Below are 25814 nucleotides of genomic sequence, written 5' to 3' on the forward strand. Positions count from 1 at the left end.
CCATGAGGAAGTGTCCTCTAGCAGACAGCCACACAATTGGCACTGCAGAGACTAACACAGGAATGGTTCAGGGCAGCCAGAAGCTAGGGAGCCAGGACTCGGGGTGTCACAGCAGACATACAGGGGAGGGAATGAGTGTATACAGAGGAATGGCCAGGACCTGAGGAATGGGGGCTGATGGGCTGGATAAGTAAAAGCGTATGTAGCATTTACTGAAATTGCTTAGCCCGGCCAGGCACAGCGCCTCATGCCTGTAATCCCAGCACTTTAGGAGGCCAAGGCAGACGGATCACAAGGAGTTTGAGACCAGCCTAGCCAACATGGTGAAACCCTGTCTCTACTAAAAATACAAAAAAACAATTAGCCAGGCATGGTGACGGGTGCCTATATTCCCAGCTACTCTGGAGGCTGAGGCAGGAGAATTGCCTAAACCCAGGACGCAGAGGTTGCAGTGAGCCAAGATCGTCCCATTGCCCTCCAGCATGGGCGGCAGAGCAAGACTCCATCAATCAATCAATCAATTAATAAAATATAAAAAAAAAACCATAAGCCCTAGAACCCAAGAGAAAGAATACAGAGTAAAAGCCACAGTGTTCCTTCTCTGTGTGACTCCTCCTCGATAAATGTGTGGCTGCAGCCTCAGATCAAGACATTTCACACTAGGTTAATAGGAAGATCACGCCCAGCTTAGCGCCCACATTTCCCCATTCTGCTGATTGCTGTGTTGTTGTTTGTTCCTGTTTAGTCCCAACCATAGAACTTGGTTTTCTTCTGGTGAAATTTCATCTGTTCGGGCTTTGCCCCTGTGCCCAACTTTGGTTAAACTTGTTTGTGAAATTTCCTGTTTTCCCTGAAGGTGGCTGCTCTGTTTTTCATCTCTTGTCTTTTAGATAAACCGCCTTCTGGGTATAACATATATCATTCTGAAATAGGAGTTTGGAGAATAGGGATAGAGGAAAGGAAAGAGGGAAGCAGACACTTTCTCTTCTCTCCCAGGTCCCGGTCACTGGTTTCCTGCTGACTGCACCACTTGTCCCGGTCCCCAAGGAGTCACTAAGAATCCACCCGTGGTCAGCCACCGTGAGGCTCCCACCTGAAACTGCCCACAACTGCTTCTTCCTGGATCCACTTCTGGTGTTTGTAGAAAGCCTACTCTAAAAAGTTTCCTTGGTCAGGCATGGTGGCTCACACCTATAATCTTGGCACTGTGGAAGGCCAAAACAGGAAAATAAGCTGCTGAGTCCACAAGTTTAAGACTAGTCAGGGGAACATAGCAGTCTTTACCAAAAAATGAAAAAATTAGCTGGGTATGGTGGCTTGCACCTGTGGTCCCAGCTACTTGGGAGGCTAAGGTGGCAGGATCGCTTCAGCCCAGGAAGTTGAGGCTACAGTGAGCCAAGATGGGGCCACTGCACTCCAGGCTGAGCAACAGAACAAAACCCTGTCTCTGGGGAAAAAAAATGCCTTCTCCTTCTTGAAAACTTAGTAATCTCTACAGCCAGGCGTGGTGGGCTCACACCATAACTCCCAACACTTTGGGAGGCCGAGGTGGATGGATCACCTGAGGTCAGGAGTTTGAGACCAGCCTGGCCAACATGGCAACACCCCATCTCTACTAAAAATACAAAAATTAGCTGGGCGTGGTGGCACAAAACTGTAGTCCCAGCTACTTGGGAGGCTGAGGCAGGAGAATTGCTTGAACCAGGGAGGCGGAGGTTGCAGTGAGGCAAGATTGCACCAGGGCACTCCAGCCTGGGAGACAGAGCCAGACTCTGTCTAAAAAAGAAAACGTAGTATCCTCTAGCCTGGACTGACTTCATGCTGTGCAGGGCAGCTCATTGAAAAATGAAGAAGAATTTCAAGACGGCAGCAGCAGAGCATTGTACCAAGCGTGGGCCTTTCTGCCTGAGGCTCTTCTGGAGCATGGAGCCCTGTGACTGCACAGGTCTCGTGCCCACAAAGTCAGCACTGCCTGTGGCTGAGTGTCAGCGCTTTGTGAGATGTGATCTCACACTTCATCTTGGGTGCGATGCACACACACCCACCCTCCGGCACGCCTCCACACCCTCCGCTCAGCCACTTCATGGAGATTCATTTCTAGAGAGGGATTCTCATTGTGTTTCTCCACTGAATTCACTCCACCTCCTCCCCAGTTAATCTTTTTCAGTCTTCAGTAAAATCGATGTTGACCTTCTAGGTGAGTTTAAGTAGTATCACCCCGTTGCAGGGTGAGAAAGAAAGAGAGGTCTCCTTGGTACCACTGTTCACATGCAATTCCAGTACTAAGGGTAACCCAGGGAGTGGCTGACAGCTGAGATTCTCTTCCTGGCGAGGAGGGTCTGGAGTAGGCTGAGAACACTGAGCATGCCACAGATGGGATCCTTACATTTGCAAAATCCCACTTGACAACGGTCCTGTTCATTAGCAATATGGGTGTTATAATGATGTTTTCATCTACATGAGCAATCCAAAGCCCAGAGAAGTTGTCTCCTCAAGATCACACAGCTAGGAAATGGCACCGTCAACACACGCCTTCTGAGCCTTGAAATAGCCTGCTTTTCTCTACACACACCGGTCCACGATGGGACGTTTTACAAACCATAGCAGAAGGCTTCAAAGCAGCTTCTCTTCTATTTGTATATTAAAGAATCAACCGTGATCTCTGCCTCCCTCCAAAGGTAATAACTTTCCAGCTAATTTGTATTTCTTGTTCTGACTCTTCAGAGACAACCCTGCTACCCACTTTAACCTCAAGACACACATGAATTCTCAAGATCTGAAGACAGCCATAGAGAAAATTCCCCAGAGAGGAGGGCTTTCTAATGTAGGTATGTGATCCGGATTCAAATTATTCTATCTTGTAACCATTATTCTCTTCCTATGTGATTGCCTTCTAACATTGTATATATAAGGAGGAAAAAATAATACTAATCCATCAAGAAATAACTTCTGGTCAGGCGTGGTGATTCACACCTATTATTCCAGCACTTTGGGAGGCTGAAGCTAGCAGATCACATAAGGTCAGGAGCTCAAGATCAGCCTGGCCAACATGGTGAAACCCTGTCTCTACTAAAAGTACAAAAATTAGCTGGTTGTGGTGGCAGTTGCCTATAATCCCACAGCCACTTGGGAGGCTGAAGTGGGAGAATCACTTGAAGAGGCAGGGGTTACAGTGAGCCAAGATGGCGCCACTGCACTCCAGCCTGGGTGACAGAGTGAGACTCCATCTCAAAAACAAAGAAAAAGAAAGAAAAAAAAAACAAGAAAAAGAAATGACTCCTGCGACATCTGTATCTTTTCTAAAGTATTATGCTGGCTCCAGAGGACAAGCATCTGTGAAACACATACACTGCACAGTTCCAGCATGCTTGGTTTGTGGGAATGAGTAGCATTCTTCAGGGCAAGAAAGACTGCTGTCCTGACTGTTTTTTGGTGGGCCTACAAGTCATCATCTGTTTCACTGAATTTTGTGACCAGTTAAGGAAGCTCCTCAGTGCCCCTTGAGAATCTTGTTCTAATCAACTACTGCTGTAGTGATGATTGTGCAAAGAGAAACATATTCTCTATTTCAAGCTGAGACTCCTGTGATATCTGAGTCTTTGGGGGTGCACCAGAAATCCAAGGTCTCGTCCTCAGTGGGACATGTCCAGAAATTCTATTTTATGTTTATCCAGAGGTTATTGGGCATTAGGAAACAATTTCACACTAACCAAGCTCAAAAACTGTGAAAGATCCCATGCCAGTGTATTCATTTGTCAATGGAGGACTGGCTTTGGGGGTGCTGGAGGGGAGACTGTCCACTTCTCAGGGAACTGTTCCTGTCATCAAAATCCAAAGAAATGGAGATGTGAGCCACAGTTGCTTGGCTTAGAGCACACGCTGGAATCGAACTGTCTTTAAGGGAACATCCTCTGAGTTACAGTAAATCTGATGAATAGTTTCCCTTCCCACTTCAGTGTATGTCTCTGTAGTGGCCAAAACATTAGTATCTAGCACATACGGAGCTTTTCACCTTTGAGCAATGCTAAATAAACACTAGCCAAGTCACTCTCCATGCCCCCAAAGCAGTATTACCTTCATCACAAACATGACAGAGTTGATTTCTGATTTGTTTCTAACTTAATGCTTACATCAGTAAAATTCCAGTAGAGACAGATGTCAGAAGGCACTCTTGTTCCTTGATGATATTAGTGATGTGTCTCAATCCAATCAGCGTGCCTTTTTCAGTGAATGATGTGTTCCAACTCTGCCTCTGTGTTGTCCAGAGTTTGGGTTCTGAGAACAGAATCCATTCAGCTTATTCCAACTAAAAGGGATTTATTTCAGGGTATTAAGCAGTTTTGAGAATCACCGAAAAGAACTGAAGAAGCAGACTTCAGACTGAGCTTTAAGAGTTGATGTCTGAAGGCTTCCTGCAAAGCAGGAAGGTCCTTCCAAAACAGGACCTCCAAGGGAGCTGCTCCTTCTTCCAAGATCAGGAAATCACTTTCTGAATTCTGCCATGGCAGCCTCTTCAGAAACCTGCTTTGTCCAGGAAGCCAGCATGATCAGGAAGCTTCCACTAGAGCTGCCAGCTGCAGAACCATGCCCTCCCTGCCCCATTCACACCCACAACGTGGATCTCCAAACCCTGTCACCCCACACCATTGAAGCTAGCAACCAAGCCCAAGCACCTCTGGTGACAGTCTCCCAGAGAAGTCAGACACTACAGATGTTTGTCAGCAAAAATATAAACAAACTACAGCCTCTGTCTCACTTTTATCTTCTAAGTCTCATGCAAGTACATCAATTCATGGAACTAAAACAAAGCTAAAGCCTTAGCTGCAAGGGAGTCTGGAAAATGTAGTTTTCTGATTTCCAGCCTCTATTTTCAAGACCACTGGGAGGTGGATGGAATGTGTGTTGAGCACTAATACATCACGGCCTCCAGACTGAAGGTTAGGCAGGGTTGAGGGGATCTGCTCATGGCATCTGGTGCTCTGCCTACAGGTGCCTAATATTAGGCCAGAGAGGACTTCTGGGTACTTTGGGCCCTGAGAAAAATTGTCCTTTGGCTTAAAAGCAGTTCTCAGCAGCCAAGGTTTTTCCGTAGCAACTAGGTTCTGTGCAGCCAGTTCACATGTTCAAGACATTTCTCCAGCATCTCTATGTGTAACCATTTGATGCTTTCATTTGACATGTAAGATAATACCAGCTAGTGGAGACAGGATGCTGGCCAAAATCAGAAATGCATTGAGTATAATATTACTAATCCTGAAGTCTAAAGAAGGAGCTTCTTAACTTTTATGGAGATTGAGGACTTCTTTGAGAATCTCGTGAAAACTTTGGCCCTTCTATCCAGACAGATACGTATATACACAAAATACTATGTATAATTTCAAGCGCCCTGGAGTTCACAAAGTCCAGGTTAAGAGCTCTGCCTACTAAATACAACCATGCTGACTCTAGGGTGAACAGTTGTCCCAGTTTTCCCAGGAGAACTTGGGCCTTTCAGTGCTAAAACTGGGAAAGACCTGGCAAACTGAGTCAATTGGTCATTGTCTAGTTGACTCTGAAAATTTCCCAAAGCCCTTCTCAGTGTGAAATATGCTCTTGGAAAAGTCATGGCAGAAGGCTTTGTAGCACTTCATGACTGCTGCACTCAGTTGAAGTAGATTGCTGTCATGGAAATCTAGGCCCACAGACGTATGGTGACCTAGTCAGGGCCACACAGCTAGCAAGTAGCACAGCCAGGACTAGAACACAGTCTCTCAGTTCCTAGTAGGTGCAACCCTTCCCTGCCCAGCCAGACCTGTACCCCTGGCCTGCAACTGGAGGGAGAACACTGCTGACCCCAGAACACAGCTCTGCACAGCCAGCAGGAGTCCAGGCTCACCCCAGGCCGCAGAGGGCCAAGAAGAGGCTGCCGTCACTCCCAGTCAACTCCTCCCACCCTGTGTTCCCGGAGACAACATGGGGCTGGCTTAGGGGCTTAGTGTGAGTCCAGCAGAGAAGGATCACTTTTATTCTCATGAAAGTCTGTCTCACCGGCTTGCTGTCTCTAAAACTTTCTTCAAAGCAGAGACAATTAGAAGTTAAAGGCTTGAAATGAAACCAGAATGGATAGTGGTCATGGCTGCACATTGTGAGTGTACTTAATGACACTGAATTCTACACCTGAAAATAGTTGAGGTGTCTTTTAAAAAGAAACAGGTTGGGTGCAGTGGCTCATGCCTGTAATCTCAGCACTTTGGGAAGCTGAGGTGGGCAGATCACCTGAGCCCAGGAGTTTGAGACCAGCCTAGGCAGCATAGCGAAACCCATCTCTACAAAAAAAATACGAAATAACCAGGTACAGTAGTGCACGCCTATAGTCCCATCTACTCAGGAGGCTGAGGTGGGAGGATTGATTAAGTTCAGGAGGTTGAAGCTATAGTGAGCCATGATCACACCACTGCACTCCAGCCTGAGTGCAGTGAGACCTGAGTGCAGGTGACAGAGTGAGACCCTGTCTTAAAAAAAATAAGGAAGCAATGAGTATGTTTTTCGTTTTTCTGAACCTTGTTGTGCTACTGTGATCTCTTCCTGTATTTATAATCAGCACGATCGCTCCAATCATGAGTTTTCCTTTTCTTCCAGGCCGGGCCATCTCCTTTGTGACCAAGAACTTCTTTTCCAAAGCCAATGGAAACAGAAGTGGTGCTCCCAACGTGGTGGTGGTGATGGTGGATGGCTGGCCCACGGACAAAGTGGAGGAGGCTTCGAGACTTGCGAGAGAGTCAGGAGTCAACATTTTCTTCATCACCATTGAAGGTGCTGTTGAAAATGAGAAGCAGTATGTGGTGGAGCCCAACTTTGCAAACAAGGTAGATGCCCAGAGACCCACCCAGCATAAGACTTTTCTGCACTCTGAAAAGTTATAATGCCATTGGAGTGGGTTTCCCATGCCTTTAAATGTGCGTGAAGCTCATTTCTAGGCAGTAAGGCCTCCAGGGAGGGACTGGTCGATCTGGAACCTGCAATTACCCTCTCAGAGCAAAACCCCACATCCCCTCAAGGCCAGCAGCTTTGGAGGAGAGTAAAGGGGCAGTGCCCCGGAATTCCAGCTAGGTTCTTCCTTGCTCCTCCCATAGCCCCAGGGGAGTCTCACCCAGGCAGCCCAGGGAGCCTTCACACTCATGCAAGCGAGCATATGCCCTCTCTCCTCTCTCTCTCTCTTACACACACACACACACACACACACACACTTTCTTCTGTATATACACATTGCCAATTAATGAACCTGATGAACGATAGAAGGGAAGCGCTGAACCACAGCAGTGAGATGGCATTTTCAGATGCTTCTGGGTTCTTTGGAGATGCCTAGCAAGAGATGTGATCGAGGCCTCCCTCACTCACTCCAAAGCTGCTCAGCTTTTGTGTGTCTGGTAAAGTGGAAGACCACATAAACCTTCCTTCAAAGAAGAGGCTCCAGCTTTAAAACAGAAAGAAAGCCTTGGACAGGTTTGTCTTTGAGGCCCTTCCGGCTTTATATTCTACGTGTTCAGAGCCAGCAGGGCTCAACCTCCTGCAGCATCTCAAACCGATGGCCACTTCCTGCTCCTTGAAATGTCCTTCTCCTGGACTTCCAGGACGCGGCATGGCTCTTATTTCATGACCTCTTACCTTTTTTCTGCCCTCAATGTGGACCTCCCCTGGTCTGCACCCTCCTGTTTAAGAGGCCCTGTCCCTGCAGAATCCCTCCCAGGGTCACAGCTTCTGCCCTCATCTCTTGAGCTCTTAGCCATCCATTTCCAGCTGACTGAATTTTCTCTACCTGATGACCTCTTAGAACCTTAAAATCCACCTGTGACAAGCCAAGTTCATCATGTTCACACAAAAGTGTTTCCTCCTCTGGACTTCACACGAATGACCACGTACCCATCCCAGAGGGCAGTGTCATTGCAGAACTCCTCAGCAGCTCCCACATCACAGATCTCTCTCTCTCTCTGTCTCCTCTTTCCCACGCATGATGCCCCCTTCCCAGTTCAAGCTGGTACCCTGCATCTGGTCCTTCTCCCTGCTCATGCTCAACCCAGGTTCGCTTAGATTTCACAGTGAAGCCCAACTTACGTTTCTGATGCCAGCCCTGTGATGTCCTTGCTCCAAATCCTTCATTGCTACCCATTGCTCTCAAGGCCTTCTGGGGTGCAGTCCCACCCACTCTCCTGGCCCATCTATCATCCATTATGACCTCCCACAGCCCTGAGTTCCAGTCAACTGGTCTCCCACCCACACCCAGCACCGCCACTGTCTCCTGCTGTGACTTCGCTGCCTGGTGGGAATCCCTCCCTCCATCTGTTGGCCAGAATTCAGCTCAGGCTCAGCACTTATCTCACATGTCACCAGCTCCATGGAAAGTTTTGTTACCCCATTTAGGTGGATTTTTTGTTTGTTTCTGTTTTGAGACGGTGTCTTGCTCTGTCACCAGGCTGGAGTGCAGTGGCGTGATCTTGGCTCACTGCAACCTCCGCCTCCTGGGTTCAAGCGATTCTCCTGTTTCAGCCTCCCCAGTATCTGGGACCACAGGCATGCACCACATGCCCGTGCCACATGCCCAGCTAATTTTTTGTATTTTAGTAGAGACGGGTTTCACCATGTTGGCCAGGATGGTTTCGATCTCCTGATCTCAAGATCTGCCTGCCTCAGCCTCCCAAAGTGCTGGGATTACAGTCATGAGTCCATTTAGGTTTTTACAAATCAATTTAAGAAAAATATTTCCCAGGAAAGTTTGAAGCCATCTCTTGTTCTAAAATAACCTTTTAATTAACCAAGGCCATCAGTAGTCATCTGGTCTGACTCTTTCTGTGACCCAGAGGTAGGGGTAAGGAAGAAACACCACACCTGGTGAACACTATGCCTGCCACTTCCAGGAGCTCAACAACCAGTTTGCTCAAGGTGTATTTGCAGCCTACTTGTTAGGCACTGGTAATTAAATATTCATTTGCCTGGAGGCAGGGTTGTCTGCCTCTGAAGGTGGATAGATTGTGTTCCAATCTCATGGACTCAGGAAGTCCCTTCATAGCTCTGTTTCTTTGTGGCAGGGCATTACAATTCTACAGGGTGAGGGTGGGGGTTGAATGAGAGAATCATTCCAAGAGCATCTGACGGGACCCCCAACATGTGGTCATTCAGCAACTGTGGGATCCCTTCCCACCTGGTGACGGGCTGCTCTGGAAACATTTCTGTAGTGATTTATTGTGTATGTCATCTCTTTTCCCAATCGGAATAAAAACTTTCTTTAGTCCTCTCATGCCATGGTGCCCACCAATGCCAATCTTATGGCTGGCTGCCAGCACAAAGGAGGGGCCTGGAGAAGCATACATGTGAAGCTGATTCCAGAGATTTAATGTCTCCCTGTGAATTTGCTTAGCAGACAGCTTTCCACTAATGCAGGCAGGGATCCAGCTGAAATTGAGGGAATGGGACTGAGTCCAGAGATAATCCAGGGGCTTTGCCTCAGTGGGTGCCCGCTGGGTGAACCGAGGTGGAAAAACGTGAAAGGAGAACTAAAGCAGAAATCAAGGGTCTGCTTGCTTCTTCATCTGCCCTGGGGATCAAGCCTAACGTTGACACTGGAGGATCTGACCCTGACCTGGCGCGGGTCCCTCCCCTCTGTCTTCTAGGCCGTGTGCAGAACCAACGGCTTCTACTCACTGCACGTGCAGAGCTGGTTTGGCCTCCACAAGACCCTGCAGCCCCTGGTGAAACGGGTCTGTGACATGGACCGCCTGGCCTGCAGCAAGACCTGCTTGAACTCGGCCGACATTGGCTTCGTCATCGACGGCTCCAGCAGCGTGGGGACGGGCAACTTCCGCACCGTTCTCCAGTTTGTGACCAACATCAGCAAAGAGTTTGAGATTTCCGACACGGACACGCGCATTGGGGCCGTGCAGTACACCTATGAGCAGCGGCTGGAGTTTGGGTTTGACAAATACAGCAGCAAGCCCGACATCCTCAACGCCATCAAGAGGGTGGGCTACTGGAGTGGTGGCACCAGCACGGGAGCTGCCATCAACTTCGCCCTGGAGCAGCTCTTCATGAAGTCCAAGCCCAACAAGAGAAAGTTAATGATCCTCATCACCGACGGGAGGTCCTATGACGATGTGCGGATCCCAGCCATGGCTGCCCATCTGAAGGGTAAGCTGGGCTTGCCAAGCAGCCTGGGGCTGAGGCATCTTTCTGGAGCTTGGTGGGCCAGTGGGACAAGGAAACTATTGTCTTTTTATGCATTGACTTTTTCTACAACTTAATAAAAATGTACAAAGCTTCAGGGAGGGCATTAGGGGTAGAAACACTGCAAGCCCCTCTGAGCAGGGAGAGGAAAAGGACAGGGCAGCAAGGTGTCCTAAGTGGCATTACAACCCATGGCCTGTGGATGACTGGGCACATTAACCCTTTCCTTTACATCCTGCACCCTGAGGCATTTTCCACAAGGGTGTGATACATTAAAAGGGAATTTGACTCATCACTTTACCTCTATTAAAAACACCAAACCTCTGTCTCTATTGAATATGTCAAATTGCACCTAGACCACTAAATTGTGTTAGTAACTTTTATTTCTTTCTTTATGTATGTCCGTATGTATGTATTTATTTATTTATTGAGAGACAGAATCTCGCTTTGTTGCCCAGGCTGGAGTGCAGTGGTGTGATCTCTGATCACTGCAACCTCTGCCTCCCGGGTTCAAGTGATTTTCCTGCCTCAGCCTCCCAAGTAGCTGGCATTACAGAAGTGCACCACCACACCCGGCTAATTTTTGTATTTTTAGTAGAGATGGGGTTTCACCATGTTGGCCAGGCTGGCCTTGAACTCCTGACCTCGGGTGATCCTTCCGTCTTGGCCTCTCAAAGTGCTGGAATTACGGACATGAGTCACCATGCCTGGCCATGTGTTAGTACTTTTTAAGGAATAATAATGTATTTAAAGACAAGTACTCTTTCTGTAAGCAACTGTTAACCAGATTCGGGGGGCTTCAGGGAAACCTGAAAGGAATTTTAATTCAGATATTTAAAGAGGCCAGGCATGGTGGTGCATGCCTATTATCCCAGCTACTCGGGAAGCCGAGGTGAGAAGATTACTTGAGCTCTGGAGTTGAAGGCTGCAGTGATCTATGATTACACCACCACACTCCAGCCTGGGCAACAGAGCAAGATCCTGTCTCAAAAAAAAAAAAAGAAAAAAAAATGTTCAAAGAGCTATTTCCACATAAAAATTTCTATGAGAGCAACAGAAGTTTTAAGATATGAAAAATGAGCAAAATATATCTGTAAATGTTTAGAAAATCAGTAACACTTATGCCTTTATTGCAGAATTTATGTATAATCACTGTTCCGAAAAGTGTCATAAGTTATCAAGAATATAAACAGCCTGGAGAAAACCGCAAGTGATAATAATAACAGTAATAATAATAACAGTAAACCTAGTAGTCATAAGTAAACCAATGCCCTGTAGATAAATATGAGTGTACACAACTCACTGCTGTGGTTGTTATTTCTTCTTCTGTGCCTACATTTTTTTTTTTTTGAGGTGGAGTCTTGCTCTGTCACCCAGGCTGCAGTGCAACAGCACAATCTCTGCTCACTGCAACCTCCGCCTCCCAGGTTCAAGTAATTCTCCTGCCTCAGCCTCCCGAGTAGCTGGGATTATAGGTGCCTGCCACCACGCCCAGCTAATTTTTGTATTTTTAGTAGAGATGGGATTTCACCGTGTTGGCCAGGCTGGTCTTGAACTCCTGACCTGTAGCGATCCACCTACCTCAACCTCCCAAAGTGCTGGGATCATAGGCATGAGCCACTGCACCTGGCTTCTGTACCTACACGTAACTTCAGTTATTTTGCAGGATTTTCTGAATGATTGAAAGCTGCTTTTAGTTCTTCCTAAAAACAAGGCTTAATGAAGAAACAGTCCTGGTTTTTGGAATCCAAAGTAATCAGACACTGGGTTCAGGCAGAGTCTTCCTGGTGATTTACTTTTTATGGCGGGGTGCTTGCATGCCGACGATCACAAGGTCCACCAGACTCCTATCAGCAGAGTGAGGATGGATTAAGGCTCAGAAGCAACTGGCCCGAACTCCCAGATTGCATGGGCAGAGCCAGGTGGGCCAGCTTTTGACAACAAGCCCAAGGCTCTCCTACTTTCTCCAAACATCTGTCACCCGTTTGTGCTCAGCTTCACCATCACTTATTTTTCTAGATGTACCTCTTTCGGGCCTCATCCAGAGGGTATCCTTGGCCTACTCATCAGGAAAAATGAACACTGAGGGAAATGGCCTGGGTGCTCTCAGGGCAGCTTTAATGAACTAGGACCAAAAGATGCAAATTACCTAGGCAGGTTCTTACTCAGCCTAATGCTGAGATCGGTCTGAAAATGTAGTGAGCATTGTGTTCCTGGGAGTATCCAAGTCAAGGCTGGGTGACCATCTGTTAGAATTGCCAGTAGGAGATTCTCTACAAGAGTGGACTTGGAATCTGGAAAGCTAAATTTCTTTCTTTTTTTTTTTTTGAGACAGAGTTTCCCTCTCGTTCCCCAGGGTGGAGTGCAAGGGAGCAATCTTGGCTCATTGCAACCTCCACCTCCCAGGTTCAAGCAATTCTCCTGCCTCAGCCTCCCAAGTAGCTGGGATTACAGGCATGTGCCACCACGCCCCGCTAATTTTGTACTTTTAGTAGAGATAGGGTTTCGTCATGTTGGCCAGGCTGGCCTTGAACTCCTGACCTCAGGTGATTCACCCGCCTCAGCCTCCCAAAGTGCTGGGATTGCAGGTGTGAGCCACTGCACCCGGCCTGGAGAGCTAAATTTCTAGTACTGTTTGCATAGTTTTTATTTAAGGACAAGCCCTCCATCTTTGAGCAGGAAGGAGGGCTTAGTCTGTGTGAGCCCAGCTCTGCAGCAAAGCTGCTCTCACTGACACCTGGCAGCACTTAAAAGTCCAAAGCTCGCTCCTTCCAATCTAGACAATACTCAGAGAAAAGAAACTGGAGGGGTGAGAAAAGGGACTGGCAACTGAAATGCAACTTAATGGACCACAATCAAAGAGCAGCTTAGGTCAGAGCCACGTGAGGTAGGCATGGCTCTCCCAGGCACCCAGAAGATGCTAGAGATAGTGACGCCACTGTGGGGGCCCCAGGGGGAGATGCCAGGGCAGGAAGGCCACATCCAGGCTCCACCCTCTGTTTCATGGCCATTTTGCTCACCCCACTCAGACCAGCCTGAAGGTGGTGTGGGAATAGGCTATGGTAGAGTAAGGTCACGCACCTGCTGACCAGCTGCCCACAACCCAAATCAAGACCCATCACCCCAGGCAGCCTCCCAGCTTTCCCACTAAGCCTTGTCTCTGAATCCTGTCCTCTCTTCCCTGGGTAACTTCTCCTCACTGCAATCTAACACCTTCAGTCTTATTATACTCCTTCCCATTTGCACCTAGATGGGCTCAAGTTCCTCCCTCACTATAAATAAAACATTCTCTGTGACTCCATGTTCTGCTCCAGTTACCACCTACCGACTCCCTTTCACAGCCAAACCTCAGGAAAGGAGCTGTGTGCGCTGACCCACATGTTCACTTCTTTCTCACTCTCGACTCAACAGTAGTTCATTTGGTTTCTTTGGCATCTTCTCCCGTGAGACTGTTCTTAACAAACTGCCAATGTCTTGTTTTCTTTTTGCTTTCTTTAAATCCCAGTGAGGCCAGGCATGGTGGCTCATGCCTGCAATCCCAGCACTTTGGGAGGCTGAGGCAGGAGGATCACTTGAGGTCAAGAGTTCGAGACCAGCCTGGCCAACATGGTGAAACCCTGTCTCTACTAAAAATACAAAACTCAGCCAGGTGTGGTGGTGCACACCTGTAATCCTAGCTACTCGAGAGGCTGAGGCAGGAGAATTACTTGAATTCAGGAAGTGGAGGTTGCAGTGAGTGGAGATCACACCACTGCATTCCAGCCTGGGCCACAGAGTGATACTCTGTCTCGAAGCAAACGAAAACCCATTGAGCACTTTTTCATGTTCATCTTACATGACCACCCTGCAACACCCAGCAGTGTTGGGCACCCCCTTCTTTATCTTGGAAGCCTTTCTTCATGACAGTGATGGAGCAGATGCTGGGGACCATCTCTCTAGCACCTTGGGCAAGGGTTCCTACATTGGAAATGAGGTTGGATTCAATGGTTTGTAAAGTCACCCTCAAGCCTAAAGTGATGCCGTTGCCTGTTTTAGTGTAAAAGATCTTGAACTGGCCAGGCACGGTGGATCACATCTATAATCCCAGCACTTTAGGAAGCTAAGGAGGGTGGATTACCTGAGGTTGGGAGTTCGAGACCAGCCTGACCAACATGGAGAAACCCTGTCTCTACTAAAAATACAAAGTTAGCTGGGCATGGTGGCTCATGCCTGTAATCCCAGCTACTTGGGAGGCTGAAGCAGGAGAATCGCTTGAACCCAGGAGGCAGAGGTTGTGGTGAGCCAAGATCACGCTATTGCACTCCAGCCTAGGCAACAAGAACAAAACTCCATCTAAAAAAAAAAAAAATCTTGAACCAGCTTTTGATGCATTTAAGGCTCTCCACACTGGTAGCAGGCGTGTGTTACGTGTCTGCATGGCCCCAAAACTTTCACTTGTCCCAAAATATCTTCCCCTCTTTTATTCCTGAACACAAAATTCTTACCATGTGATTTACTCCATTTTGTTCATTTTTTTTTCCTAAAAGACTATAAACTCCTGAGATAACGACTATATAAATATTGTTACTGTTAGCATATAGTGTTTGCTCAAAAGCAGTTATTGAGTGAAGGAATGAGTGGCCATACTTAATCTTAATTCTGGAAACCTAGAGGTCTGCAGGAGTTTTTTGGTTTGGTTTGGTTTGGTTTAGGCACGTTTCTGATTTTGGATTTGCCTGTGCCAACAGAGCAACAACAAAGAAGAGATTCTTTGGCAGTTCCTTTTCTTGGGGACATTCATTCATCTAATCTTTGTCCCCACAGGAGTGATCACCTATGCAATAGGCGTTGCTTGGGCCGCACAGGAAGAGCTAGAAGTCATTGCCACTCACCCCGCCAGGGACCACTCCTTCTTTGTGGATGAGTTTGACAACCTCTACCAATATGTCTCCAGGGTCATCCAGAACATTTGTACAGAGTTCAACTCACAGCCTCGGAACTGAATTCAGAGTAGGCAGAGCGCCAACGAGTGCTGCTTTACTGACTGACTCTTTGGGCAACCCCAGCACTTGATGGGGGCACGCACAGGGCATCCAGGCATGGAAAGGGCTTGGGGAAACAGATCCCCTGTTGTTATTCTTTGCCATCAGGCTTTTTCATACTCCAAAACTTGGAGTGACGAAGAAGATCACAAATTTATAGAATGAGCCAAAATGCTACATCATGTTGAGGGCACTGGGGATTTTACATTTTGACAATTGTTTTCTAAATAAATGTTCAGAATACAGTGTAGCCCTTATGACAGGCTCACATAGAGCTTTTCTGAGATTTTTAAGTTTTTGTTTCTCAGTAGAACTCTGTAACTCTCAGCAAGTTTCATTTTTGTCATGACGATGTAGGAATTACTTAATTAAATGTTTAAAAGGATGACATGCAATCTTTCTGACTGTGTCATGTGTACGCAGGGTTCATGGCGGAGCCACCATTTGCTTTCCTCAGTTCGCAGAGCACCTTCTGTGGGCTCACGCCCGGCCTGATGTGACAGCGCACCTGCAGAGGTGCAGAGATCATGGGCAGTGGCTTTGCTTCTCCTGATGTGCCTCCCTCACTGAGGTCTGAGCCAATGAATACTTGCCACATGATGCTTTAAGAGCAGCCAGCTCTGGAGGACCAAGCCGATCTTGCCTAAAAGTGGAGCAGTACGCCAGGCATGGGAGCTCATGCCTATAAACCCAGCACTTTGGGAGGCTGAGGCAGGTGGATCACCTGAGATCAGGAGTTCAAGACCAGCCTGGCCAAATGGCGAAACCCCGTCTTTACTAAAAATACAAAAATTAGCTGTGCATGGTGGCTCGAGCCTGTAGTCTCGGCTACTCAGGAGGCTAAAACAGGAGAATCGCTTCAACCTGGGAGGCGAAGGTTGCACTGAGCCTAGATTGTGCCACTGCACTCCAGCCTGGATGACAGAGCAAGACTGTCAAAAAAAAAAAAAAAAAGTGGTGCAGTAGGCTGCACATTGGAATCAGGAGGCTGCAGTGCTGGTTCCCAGGCCCCACCCAGTACCGGTGAAATCTGAGTACCTGGGATTGGAGCTTGAACATTGGCATGTTTTAAGAGCTCTCAGGTGATTTGTATCTGCTGCCATGACCTAGAAGCACTGAGCTACCCCTGAGGAGTTAGTGTTACATTTCCTCAAAAAGGCCCCATTTTTGCCTGCTGCCCTGGGTCCATCCAGTTCAACATTTCTCTTGGATTTTTCTTTTTTTCTTTTTCTTTCTTTCTTTCTTTTTTTTTTTTTAGACAGAGTTTTACTCTGTTGCCCAGGCTGGAGTGCAGTGGCAGGATCTTGGCTCACTGCAAGATACCTCGGCCTCCTGAGTTCCAGTGATTCTCCTGCCTCAGCCTCCTGAGTAGCTGGGATTACAGGTGTGCACCACCATGCCCTGCTAATTTTTCTATTTTTTTTTTTTTTTTTAGTAGAGACAGGGTTTCACTATATTGGTCAGGCTGGTCTCAAACTCCTGACCTCATGATCCGCCCGCCTCGGCCTCCCAAAGTGCTGGGATTACAGGTGTGAGCCACCGAGCCTGGCCAGATTTTTCATTTGTTAACCAACTATTATTGATAGCTGCATTAAAATAACCTGGGATGAGTTTGCTTGCACTTCACTTTTTACTTCCAGCTTCTCCAAAGACTCCCCTATCAGCATGTGAAATACATGTGTAATAGGGAAATGTTCAAAAGAATCATAAATGGAGATGGTTTAATTGATAGGTTATGTTTTATAAAAATATGTTTTGATGAATACTACTCTGAATGGGGCAGAAACAAAGGAATTGTGTCAATACAGGGGACAAAATATTTACATTAAAAATTAGAACCAAGGATGTCATTCAGTTAGCAGAATTTGCATTGAGCTCACCAAATTTCTTAATACCTGAAGAGAATATATTGTCCATTGAAAATACTGTGATCTACAGAGAAAAATCAATTAAAGGTGTCAACAATTTCAGATTTATTTGCCATAAAATTTACTTTGAATGCAATTACAATTTTGTCCAAAAACTTCAAAATATAAATCTGTTTTTTAAAAGGAAATTCTTCAGAAAGATACCAGTGGCACTCTATTCATGCCAGACTCAGCTAAGAAGCTAATTTAGGCTGGGCACAGTGGCTCACGCCTATAATTCCAGCACTTTGGGAGGCCGAGGCAGGTGGATCACCTAAGGTCAGGAGTTCAAGACCAGGCTGACCAACATAGTGACACCCCATGTCTACTCAAAACACAAAATTAGCTGGGCACGGTGGTGCATGCCTGTAGTCCCAGCCACTTGCAAGGCTGAGGCAGGAGACGCGCTTGAACCCGAGAGGCAGAGGTTGCATGAGCCGAGTTGGTGCCACTGCACTCCAGTCTAGGGGGCAGAGTGAGTTTGAGACTCCCATCTCATTAAAAAAAAAAAAAAAGGGCCGGGCACGGTGGCTCACGCCTGTAATCCCAGTACTTTGGGAGGCCGAGGCGGGTGGATCATGAGGTCAAGAGATCCAGACCATCCTGGTCAACATGGTGAAACCCCGTCTCTACTAAAACTACAAAAAAATTAGCTGGGCATGGTGGCGTGTGTCTGTAGTCCCAGCTACTCAGGAGGCTGAGGCAGGAGAATTGCCTGAACCCAGGAGGCGGAGGTTGCGGTGAGCCGAGATCGTGCCATTGCACTCTCCAGCCTGGGTAACAAGAGCGAAACTCCGTCTCAAAAAAAAAAAAAAAAAGAAGCTAACTTAAAAACTTAAGGACTAGGAACAATTATTCTGCCTATGTTTTTGCATGTGAAGATAAACCCCATAAAGGAGTTTTTCAACATTGCTTCCATGTACACATATAAGTTAGTTTGATTTTTTAAAGAAATATTTTATTTTGGAAAATGGTTTTTGAATCTAGTTATTTTGTAGGGGCCTTAATATAAAAACCAATTTGTCATCAATAAGTAAATATTTCCAAAAGTAATATAATTTTAATTATTTCGGTGTCCTCTTTCACTCACAAACCTGTCCCAGTTTGGAAAATAAATGATGCGGTCACCCTAGTTATAGCCATTATAATTTTGAAGACAACTGGAGCCTCTTCCAAGGAGTCCATTGTCTACGCATTGTCAACAAATATTGTATGTGTGCTGTGGGAAGTGGGGAGGAAGGGATCAGAGGGAGTGAGATGGCCGAGACACTCAAAGGCTATGGTATTATCAGAATTGTCTGCATGGGCTGCTGGGTGCAGTGGCTCATGCCTATAATCCTAGCACTTTGGGAGGCCGAGGAGGGTAGATCACCTGAAATCAGGAATTCGAGACCAGCCTGGCCAACATGGTGAAACCCTGTCTCTGTAAAAATACAAAAATTAACCGAGCGTGGTGGCGGGCACCTGTAATCCCAGCTACTTGGGAGGCTGAGGCAAGAGAACCCCTTGAATCCAGGGGGCAAAGGTTGCAGTGAGCCGAGAGCGTACCACTGCGCTCCAGCCTGGGCAACAAGAATGAAACTACGTCTCAAAAAAAAAAAAAAAAAATTGTCTGCATGGGCTATGGTGTCATCAGAATCGTCTGCATGGATGTTTGAGTCAACAAGGACAGTGACAGGAGTGGGGATGGAGAGAATATAACCAGGCTCTGGCACCTTCAGCAAATGAGAGGAAGTGATCCAGAGATTGGTAGGAGGCAGCAGTGATGGGCTTGAGGTGCTGAATACAGTCTGAGGCGAGATCTTCAAAGGAGCTGGGACTTCGAAGGAGGAAAGAAGGCAACACAGAGGAAGGGGCAGTGGAGCAAAGGGCAGACCTGTCCCCATTCCAGACCCAGAAGACATGGGGTGAGAGAAAACCAACAGCCTCCACTTGGGAGTTTGCCAGAGACAACCTGGTTTCAAGTCAGCAGGGCAGGAAGCTGAAGGGGCTGAGGCTTCCAGGAGCTTGCTGACACCAGAGAGGAGCTCCCTGAGTCCCACGGGGGAGGCAGGGTGGAGAGTGGGGTGAGGTCGAATCAGAGTTTGCACAGAGCAGTTTGGAGGTATAAGTTCTGGGGATGCTGGGTGAGTGAGAGGCTTGGATATGACTGTCACCTCCCACAACCTAAACTGTGCCTAATGTTGCTGAAGCAGGGCTAAGATCTTAACACTAGAAACAGAGCCTTAGAGACAATCCATGTCAATCCCTCAAACTGCAGAAGAGGAAAGCCAGGCCACAAGAAGGCTGTACAGATACGGAGGTACAGAACCAGAATTTAGATCTGCCTGCTCACCTATTGGCTCTTGTGACCCCAGCCCCTCCCCATCCCCACCCGCCTTGGTTCTGCCTGCTCCCGGGCTGTGGTCTGGCCTTGCAGAGCGATTTGCACCCAGTCTTCATTCCTGCAGACTCCGGATCCAGTCTCCTAAGACAATTCCATCTTTCATTCCGTGGCCTCAACAGAAAAATCTCTGACATTACTGCTATTGAAACATTTAAAAAAAAAAAAATAGAAAAATCTCTTCCAGCTGGGAGTGGTGGCTCAGGCCTGTAATCCCAGCACTTTGGGAGGCTAAGGCGGGCAGATCACCTGAGGTCAGGAGTTCAAGACCACCGTCAGCAAAATGGAAAAACCCCCTAAAAATACAAAATTAGCCAGGAGTGGTGGCACATGCCTGTAATCCCAGCTACTCGGAAGGCTGAGGCAGGAAAATCGCTTGAACCCAGGAGGTGGAGGTTGCAGTGAGCCGAGATCATGCGATTGCACTTCAGTGTGGGCAACAAAAGCGAAACTCTGTCTCAGAAAAGAGGGGACGGGAGGGGACGGGAGGGGAGGGGAGGGGAAGGAGGGAGGGAAGGAAAGAAAGAAGAAGGAAAGAAGGAAAGAAAAAGAAAGAGAGGGCCGGGCGCGGTGGCTCAAGCCTGTAATCCCAGCACTTTGGGAGGCCGAGGCGGGTGGATCACAAGGTCAAGAGATCAAGACCATCCTGGTCAACATGGTGAAACCCCGTCTCTACTAAAAATACAAAAAATTATCTGGGCATGGTGGCGCGTGCCTGTAATCCCAGCTACTCAGGAGGCTGAGGCAGGAGAATTGCCTGAACCCAGGAGGCGGAGGTTGCAGTGAGTCGAGATCGCACCATTGCACTCCAGCCTGGGTAACATGAGTGAAACTCCGTCTCAAAAAAAAAAAAAAGAAAAGAAAAAGGAGAAAGAATGAAGAAAGAAAGAAAAAAGAGAAGAAAGAAAGAAAAAGAAAGAAAGAAAGAAGAAAGAAAGAAAGAAAAGAAAAGAAGAAAGAAAAATCTCTTCCATGCCCTTTCCCCTCAAATTCAACCAGCACAAGCATGCAAGGGCCACTGGGCCAGCTTCCATGTGTGTATGATGTCTCAACTTCACTTGACTTCATGTTCCCATTTCTCAGCAGTTAAGGCCCTTTGGCAGACTTTTCTTTGCTGAGGCTCAAAGTTTTGCAACAAGGCTCTGTTAAAAACTTTCTAGCCAAACTGACAGTGTTCAGAGGTTTCTTGTTTCTCTGGGCTCTTTAAACCTTTTGAACAGGACAAAACCCCCATAAAGCAAGCTTCCCAGCAGCAGTCTCCAGGGGCCAGCATGGGTTTACAGACAAGATAATGCTTCTGTGTCCAAGGATATTCTGGCTTAGAAAAGGAATTTCCAAACAACAATGTTTTCCAATCAAAATCCTAAGAGAAGATCTTCTCTTAGATCACCAATATATAAATGTAGTAAGCAGGAAATATGCTTGAAAGCACGAATTCAATTACCTTGAAAAGAGACATTTATGCAAGTCATGCCTTTGAGGAATTCACAGCCCAGTGAGAAACCACACACAAATGAATAATTAAAATCATACAGCTGCTATCCTGGTATTATGCACAAAGTGCATGACTGGCGATTGCCAACAATCTCATGAGAAATAAAGTTGGAATAATCCCTGACAGCATTTGTCATATGCTGGGTGCTGTTCTAAGGGCTTCATATATATTAACTCACTTATCCCTATGATTTGCTGAGAAATAATGCCTTAATCCATTTTATCCTGGTATAACAGAATACCTAAGACTAGGATGGTGAGAGAAAGGAGGCTGAATTCATCCTTTTATCAGGAATCTGCTCCTGCCCTAACAAACCTGCTCCTGTGATAATGTCATTCATCCATTCATGAGAGCAGTGCCCTCGTGACCTAAGCACCTCTCAAAGATCTTACTTCTCAACACAGTTGCACTGGGAATTAAGTTTTCTGCACGTAAACTTTGGGGGACACATTCAAACCATAGCAGAGGCACTATTCTTCTTCTCATTGTACACATCCTTCAACTGAGGCATGGAGATGACAGTAACTCACCCAAGGTCATATCACTGATATGAGGCAGATCTGAAAAGTAAGCTCAGGCAACCTGACTCCAGGCTCCCTATACTCAGCCACTTGGCTCCTTACAACAGTGACCCCAAAAATACCAAAGTGGCTGCATAGGGAGTCCTCTATCAAGTGTCTCAACTTAAAATATACATATAATTCCACCAGATGTACTCCCAAGTTCTATTAAATGTACAACATGAACAGAGACCGTTAAATATTCAATGCAAACTCTATTTCTCCCATTACTCATCCTGATTCTCTGGACAGCCAACCTGCCCTCATTTAAAGTGGGTGATTCCATAAAGGATTTTATTTCAAAATGAAAAAAAAAAAGATCAAGTGGGTGCTTTTCAGCTCAAGTCCACAGTCCCTGCAGATGATTGAAGTCTTTGGGCTTCCCTATGAGCTTCAACAACTCCTGCTCATTCTTTAAGCCTCAGTCAAATTGCTACTTCCTTTCTGGGGCCTTCCCTGGCTCCAAATAGACTTAGGCTCTCTGGATACAGAATCCTGGCCCACCTATTCTCCAGAGACTTGGTCCCTTCTCATGAGGGGACACAACCTACACACGTCATTAAGGACATGGAATCAGGAAAATGAAAACTTTGACCTTAAGTCACCTGATGGCACCAACCCCAGACACATTGGTACTGGTAGAATGTGAGGCAGACATTTCAGGAAGAAAGAAACAGAAGATGATGCAAGAGAAAGAGATTCCATCCAGACTACACTACCCTTCCCAATGCCCTTCTAATTATTGTATGCTACAATCACGGTTTTTCTAGGACCAGAATCCTTTTTGGGTATCTACCCATGGGGTAACTCTGCTCCTTACCATTTGTTCTCATTTCTCCTGCAGAAATGCAAACCCTTTTTTTTTTTTTGATACACAGTTTTACTCTGTCACACAGGCTGGAGTGCAATGGCATGATCTCAGCTCACTGCAACCTCTGCCTCTCGGGTTCAAGTAATTCTTGTGCCTCAGCCTCCCGAGTAGCTGGGGTTACAGGTGTGCACCACCATACGCGGCTAATTTTTTTTTTTTTTTTTTTTTTTAGTAGACACGGGGTTGGCCAGGCTAATCTCAAACTCCTGACCTCAAGTGATCCACCCACCTCAGCCTCCCAAAGTGCTGAGATTACAGGCATGAGCCACCATGCCCAGCCAGAAACGCAACCCCCTTTTTTTTTTCCTGTTTACCTTTCTGAGTTTTATTTGATAAACATGTTTTAGCTGTCCATTATGTGTCAGTCATTGAGGTGGACACTGAGGCACGAAAAGGAGTAACACTTGCTCCTACCCGAAGACCCTATAGGCTATTGTGAGAGAAATGCAAATAAATAGATAATGTGACCGGTGGCAGGTGACAAGCATGCTTGGGAAAGCTTCCTGGGCTGGGTTTTCTGGGAAGAGTCCATTTCTACCAGGCAAAGAAAAGTGGAAAATGTGGTCCAGCAGGGCGAATGATAGAGGCAAGGAGGCATGAAACAGGGTCAGGCACAGAGAATGACAGTGTGGAACTTCAGGCAAGGGGCAGGAGCCAGGCCACCTAAGGCTGTGTTGGTTAAGGTTCTCTGGGTTGCAAGGAACAGAAACTCAATTTGTAGTAGCTCAGGCAAAAAGGCAACTGTTTGAAGATAACTGGAGTAACTGATGAACTGCAGGATCAGGAAGACAGCAGAGCCTCGGGAACAGGACGAGGCACAGGAGCAGGACAGGAGAGCCAGTAACCTCCTCCAGAGTGGTCTTCATCTGGAAACAGGTGAACAACTCTGGAGGGAAGGAACAGGGTGAAACTTCCCTCCCGTTAGGGGCTGACCCCACGACGTGGGCCCTTCAGTAGGGCCACCCAGCTATCCAAGCCGACGTGGCTGAAAGGAGCTGAGCATCCACATTCTTCCATCTGATCGCCTACAACCTTTTGAAGTTCCTTGAAGCATCAGGTTGCTTTGAACACCAGTGAATGCGTGTCCTCAAGCTCCTGAGTCTGGAAGGCCAAATGCAGGCTGAGTGATGGTCCTCTAGCTCTACAGCCATCCTCTGTTTTGCCTAGCTTTACCAGAGAAAGCCAAGGACCACCTAAGGCTCCCTTTCACTTCTCTTGCCTGCAATGACTACAAGATGTTACTTGTTATACACCATTAACTGCTGAAGAGCTTTTCAGACTGTCAGCGTGGCACATGTGATGTTCTGGGATCCACTTCTGTTTCTAGTATAAAGGCCTAACTGAGGAGAAATGTCCTATATAAACAACCATCCACATGGAAAACCAAGAAGGTTCAAAGACCTCAGTTTCAAGAAAGTCTTTGCTTTTTGTTTCATGTCCTTTAATTGAAAAATACTGAGCTGAACTTTATCCCTGCCATCTCTCTTACACAAACAGATCCTGCGGGCAATAAGCTGCCCAAGTAAGCAAATACTCTACCCAGCTTGGCAGCGGAGATCCTGCTATAAAAAATACAATCCCCAGTGAATAGCCCCTTTCTGCGACCACTCCAGCCTCACACTGGGTTGAGGTGAGCAGGGTGTATTCAGGTTCATGGCAAACTGGAATCTGGGTTCTCAACAAAGAGCCCATACATGGCTGTCCAGGGCACCGAAGGAGGGTCCGGGAGCCAAAGAAACTGCGCAAACACCAGCACAAGACCCAAGACCAGTGGAATTGTGGTTGGGCTGCATCCCCAAGGCATCCTTAAACCTGTACCCTGATAACATGATAATGATTTTGTTTTCAATGATGTTAATAACGCCACAAGTTATCCCTGAAATCGCAGTAAAAGGGAGCTTCTTTCCAATCTCAATAGGAGGGCTGTGCAGCATTTTAAAGCCAAAGAGGGAACAGGGACAAGTTGAAAGGTTGCAAACCGCTGTGGAAATGGCTGTCTAAGGTACACACCAAGCAAAACAAATGAGCAGACGGAGATCTCTAAAGGGCAAAGTGTCAGTGTAATTTGTTTTCTTCTAAGAAAGCACTCTCATTGAACGGGGTGACAACTGCAATGTGGAAACTGCAGAGGACCTTTCCAGCTCTATGACCTAAATGCAAGGCCTGGAACACCCGCGTGCCTGTTCTACCTTCAGACACGGGGCATTCTCCTAAAGTGGAAAATCAACCTCCCATCCTGGAGACTTTCTAATCCTGGACAGTTGGCAAAGATCTCTGGAAGCCAAATACCAGTGGAGTCGTGCCAAACTCAGCTGGGATTTGCCCACACAGACAGCAGCCAAGACTGTCCCAGAGGGGCCTACAGGCTTATTCATGAGCAGATTTGGAGCAGCCCTCAGAGAACACCCTAAATACTTTGTCCTGCACTGTGCCAGTGAAGACAAGATAACACCACTGGGTAGTTATTACCCATGTAACTTTCTTTGCACAGACGGACAAGCTGAAAGGCCTAGGGAAGCTTTGGTGACAATAGTAAAACCAATCATTGATCTCAGTTATGAAGTCCCAATGTGCCATAAACTGAACTAACAAGTTTATACACTTTGCTGATGAAGACACACAAAGTTCATTTTGTTGAATAAATACATATTTCAAAACCCTCCTTCTATACTTCTTTTGAGAGAGATTGGTCTTGAAAGACAAACATAATGGGAAGTTGGCCATGTGTCCAAAATATTTTCATAATTCATTACATCCTCAGTTCCTATTCAATTTCCAATGAGAACAGTGAGACACAGATTAAGGAGTTGGCTAAGGTCACACAGCAGGTCAGAAGCAGAGCTGGGCCGTGAACCTTGGTCTCCTGACTCCAGATTCAGTGTCGTCTTTGGTATGGAATAGCCACCTTGCCCTGTCTGGTTTTTCCTCCCTCGTTTCATCAGCCACTTCACTCTCAGCCCTGTTTCCCTCTCCCCCCAGCTGCCATCTTTCCAGTCATATAATAAAGAACCATCTTTTCTGTTTCACACATTTCGTGCCTATATTTGCACTCTGTTTTTCACCCTCCAACATGGAGTCCCAGATCTATGAGACTGGAAAGTTACTTAGAAGTTGTCAGTTGCCTTTTGCCCTCCGTCTCCCTTGTCTCATTTCACTAATCATTACATAAGGATTGTGCACCAGCTCAGGAGTTACTCCAGGCTCTGAAAATGGTTTCAGACAGAATAAGGGGCAGAGACTGTGCATGGTCTGGGCAGCTGAGGGGTGAAAAGTAAGGGCAGGAGTCCTTAATGTGGAAACCTCACTTTTCATTTTTTTAAAAAGTCAATTCATTAATGAATTGTTTTGAATTTCAAGGAACCCTGAATATATATAAAAATTAA

The 25814-nt window shown here is 46.8% G+C and overlaps 1 protein-coding gene across 4 annotated transcripts in view; it reads left to right on the forward strand.

The window, feature by feature from the left end:
* VIT (vitrin) overlaps nucleotides 1-15610 on the forward strand; it is a 120447-nt gene extending 104837 nt beyond the window's left edge. For all 4 annotated transcript variants that reach the window (XM_032239301.1, XM_032239302.1, XM_032239303.1 and 1 more), the window contains 4 exons: nucleotides 2725-2828; nucleotides 6619-6845; nucleotides 9645-10158; nucleotides 14998-15610. In XM_032239301.1, coding sequence (XP_032095192.1) covers nucleotides 2725-2828; nucleotides 6619-6845; nucleotides 9645-10158; nucleotides 14998-15176 — 1024 coding nt within the window. In that variant the 3' untranslated portion in view covers nucleotides 15177-15610. The remainder of the gene's footprint in view (nucleotides 1-2724; nucleotides 2829-6618; nucleotides 6846-9644; nucleotides 10159-14997) is intronic.
* Nucleotides 15611-25814: the final 10204 nt, after the last annotated feature.

The sequence above is a fragment of the Sapajus apella genome, unplaced genomic scaffold, assembly GCF_009761245.1.
Source record: "Sapajus apella isolate SASKATOON/1434 unplaced genomic scaffold, GSC_monkey_1.0 scaffold44, whole genome shotgun sequence".
Classification (NCBI taxonomy): Eukaryota; Metazoa; Chordata; class Mammalia; order Primates; family Cebidae; genus Sapajus; species Sapajus apella.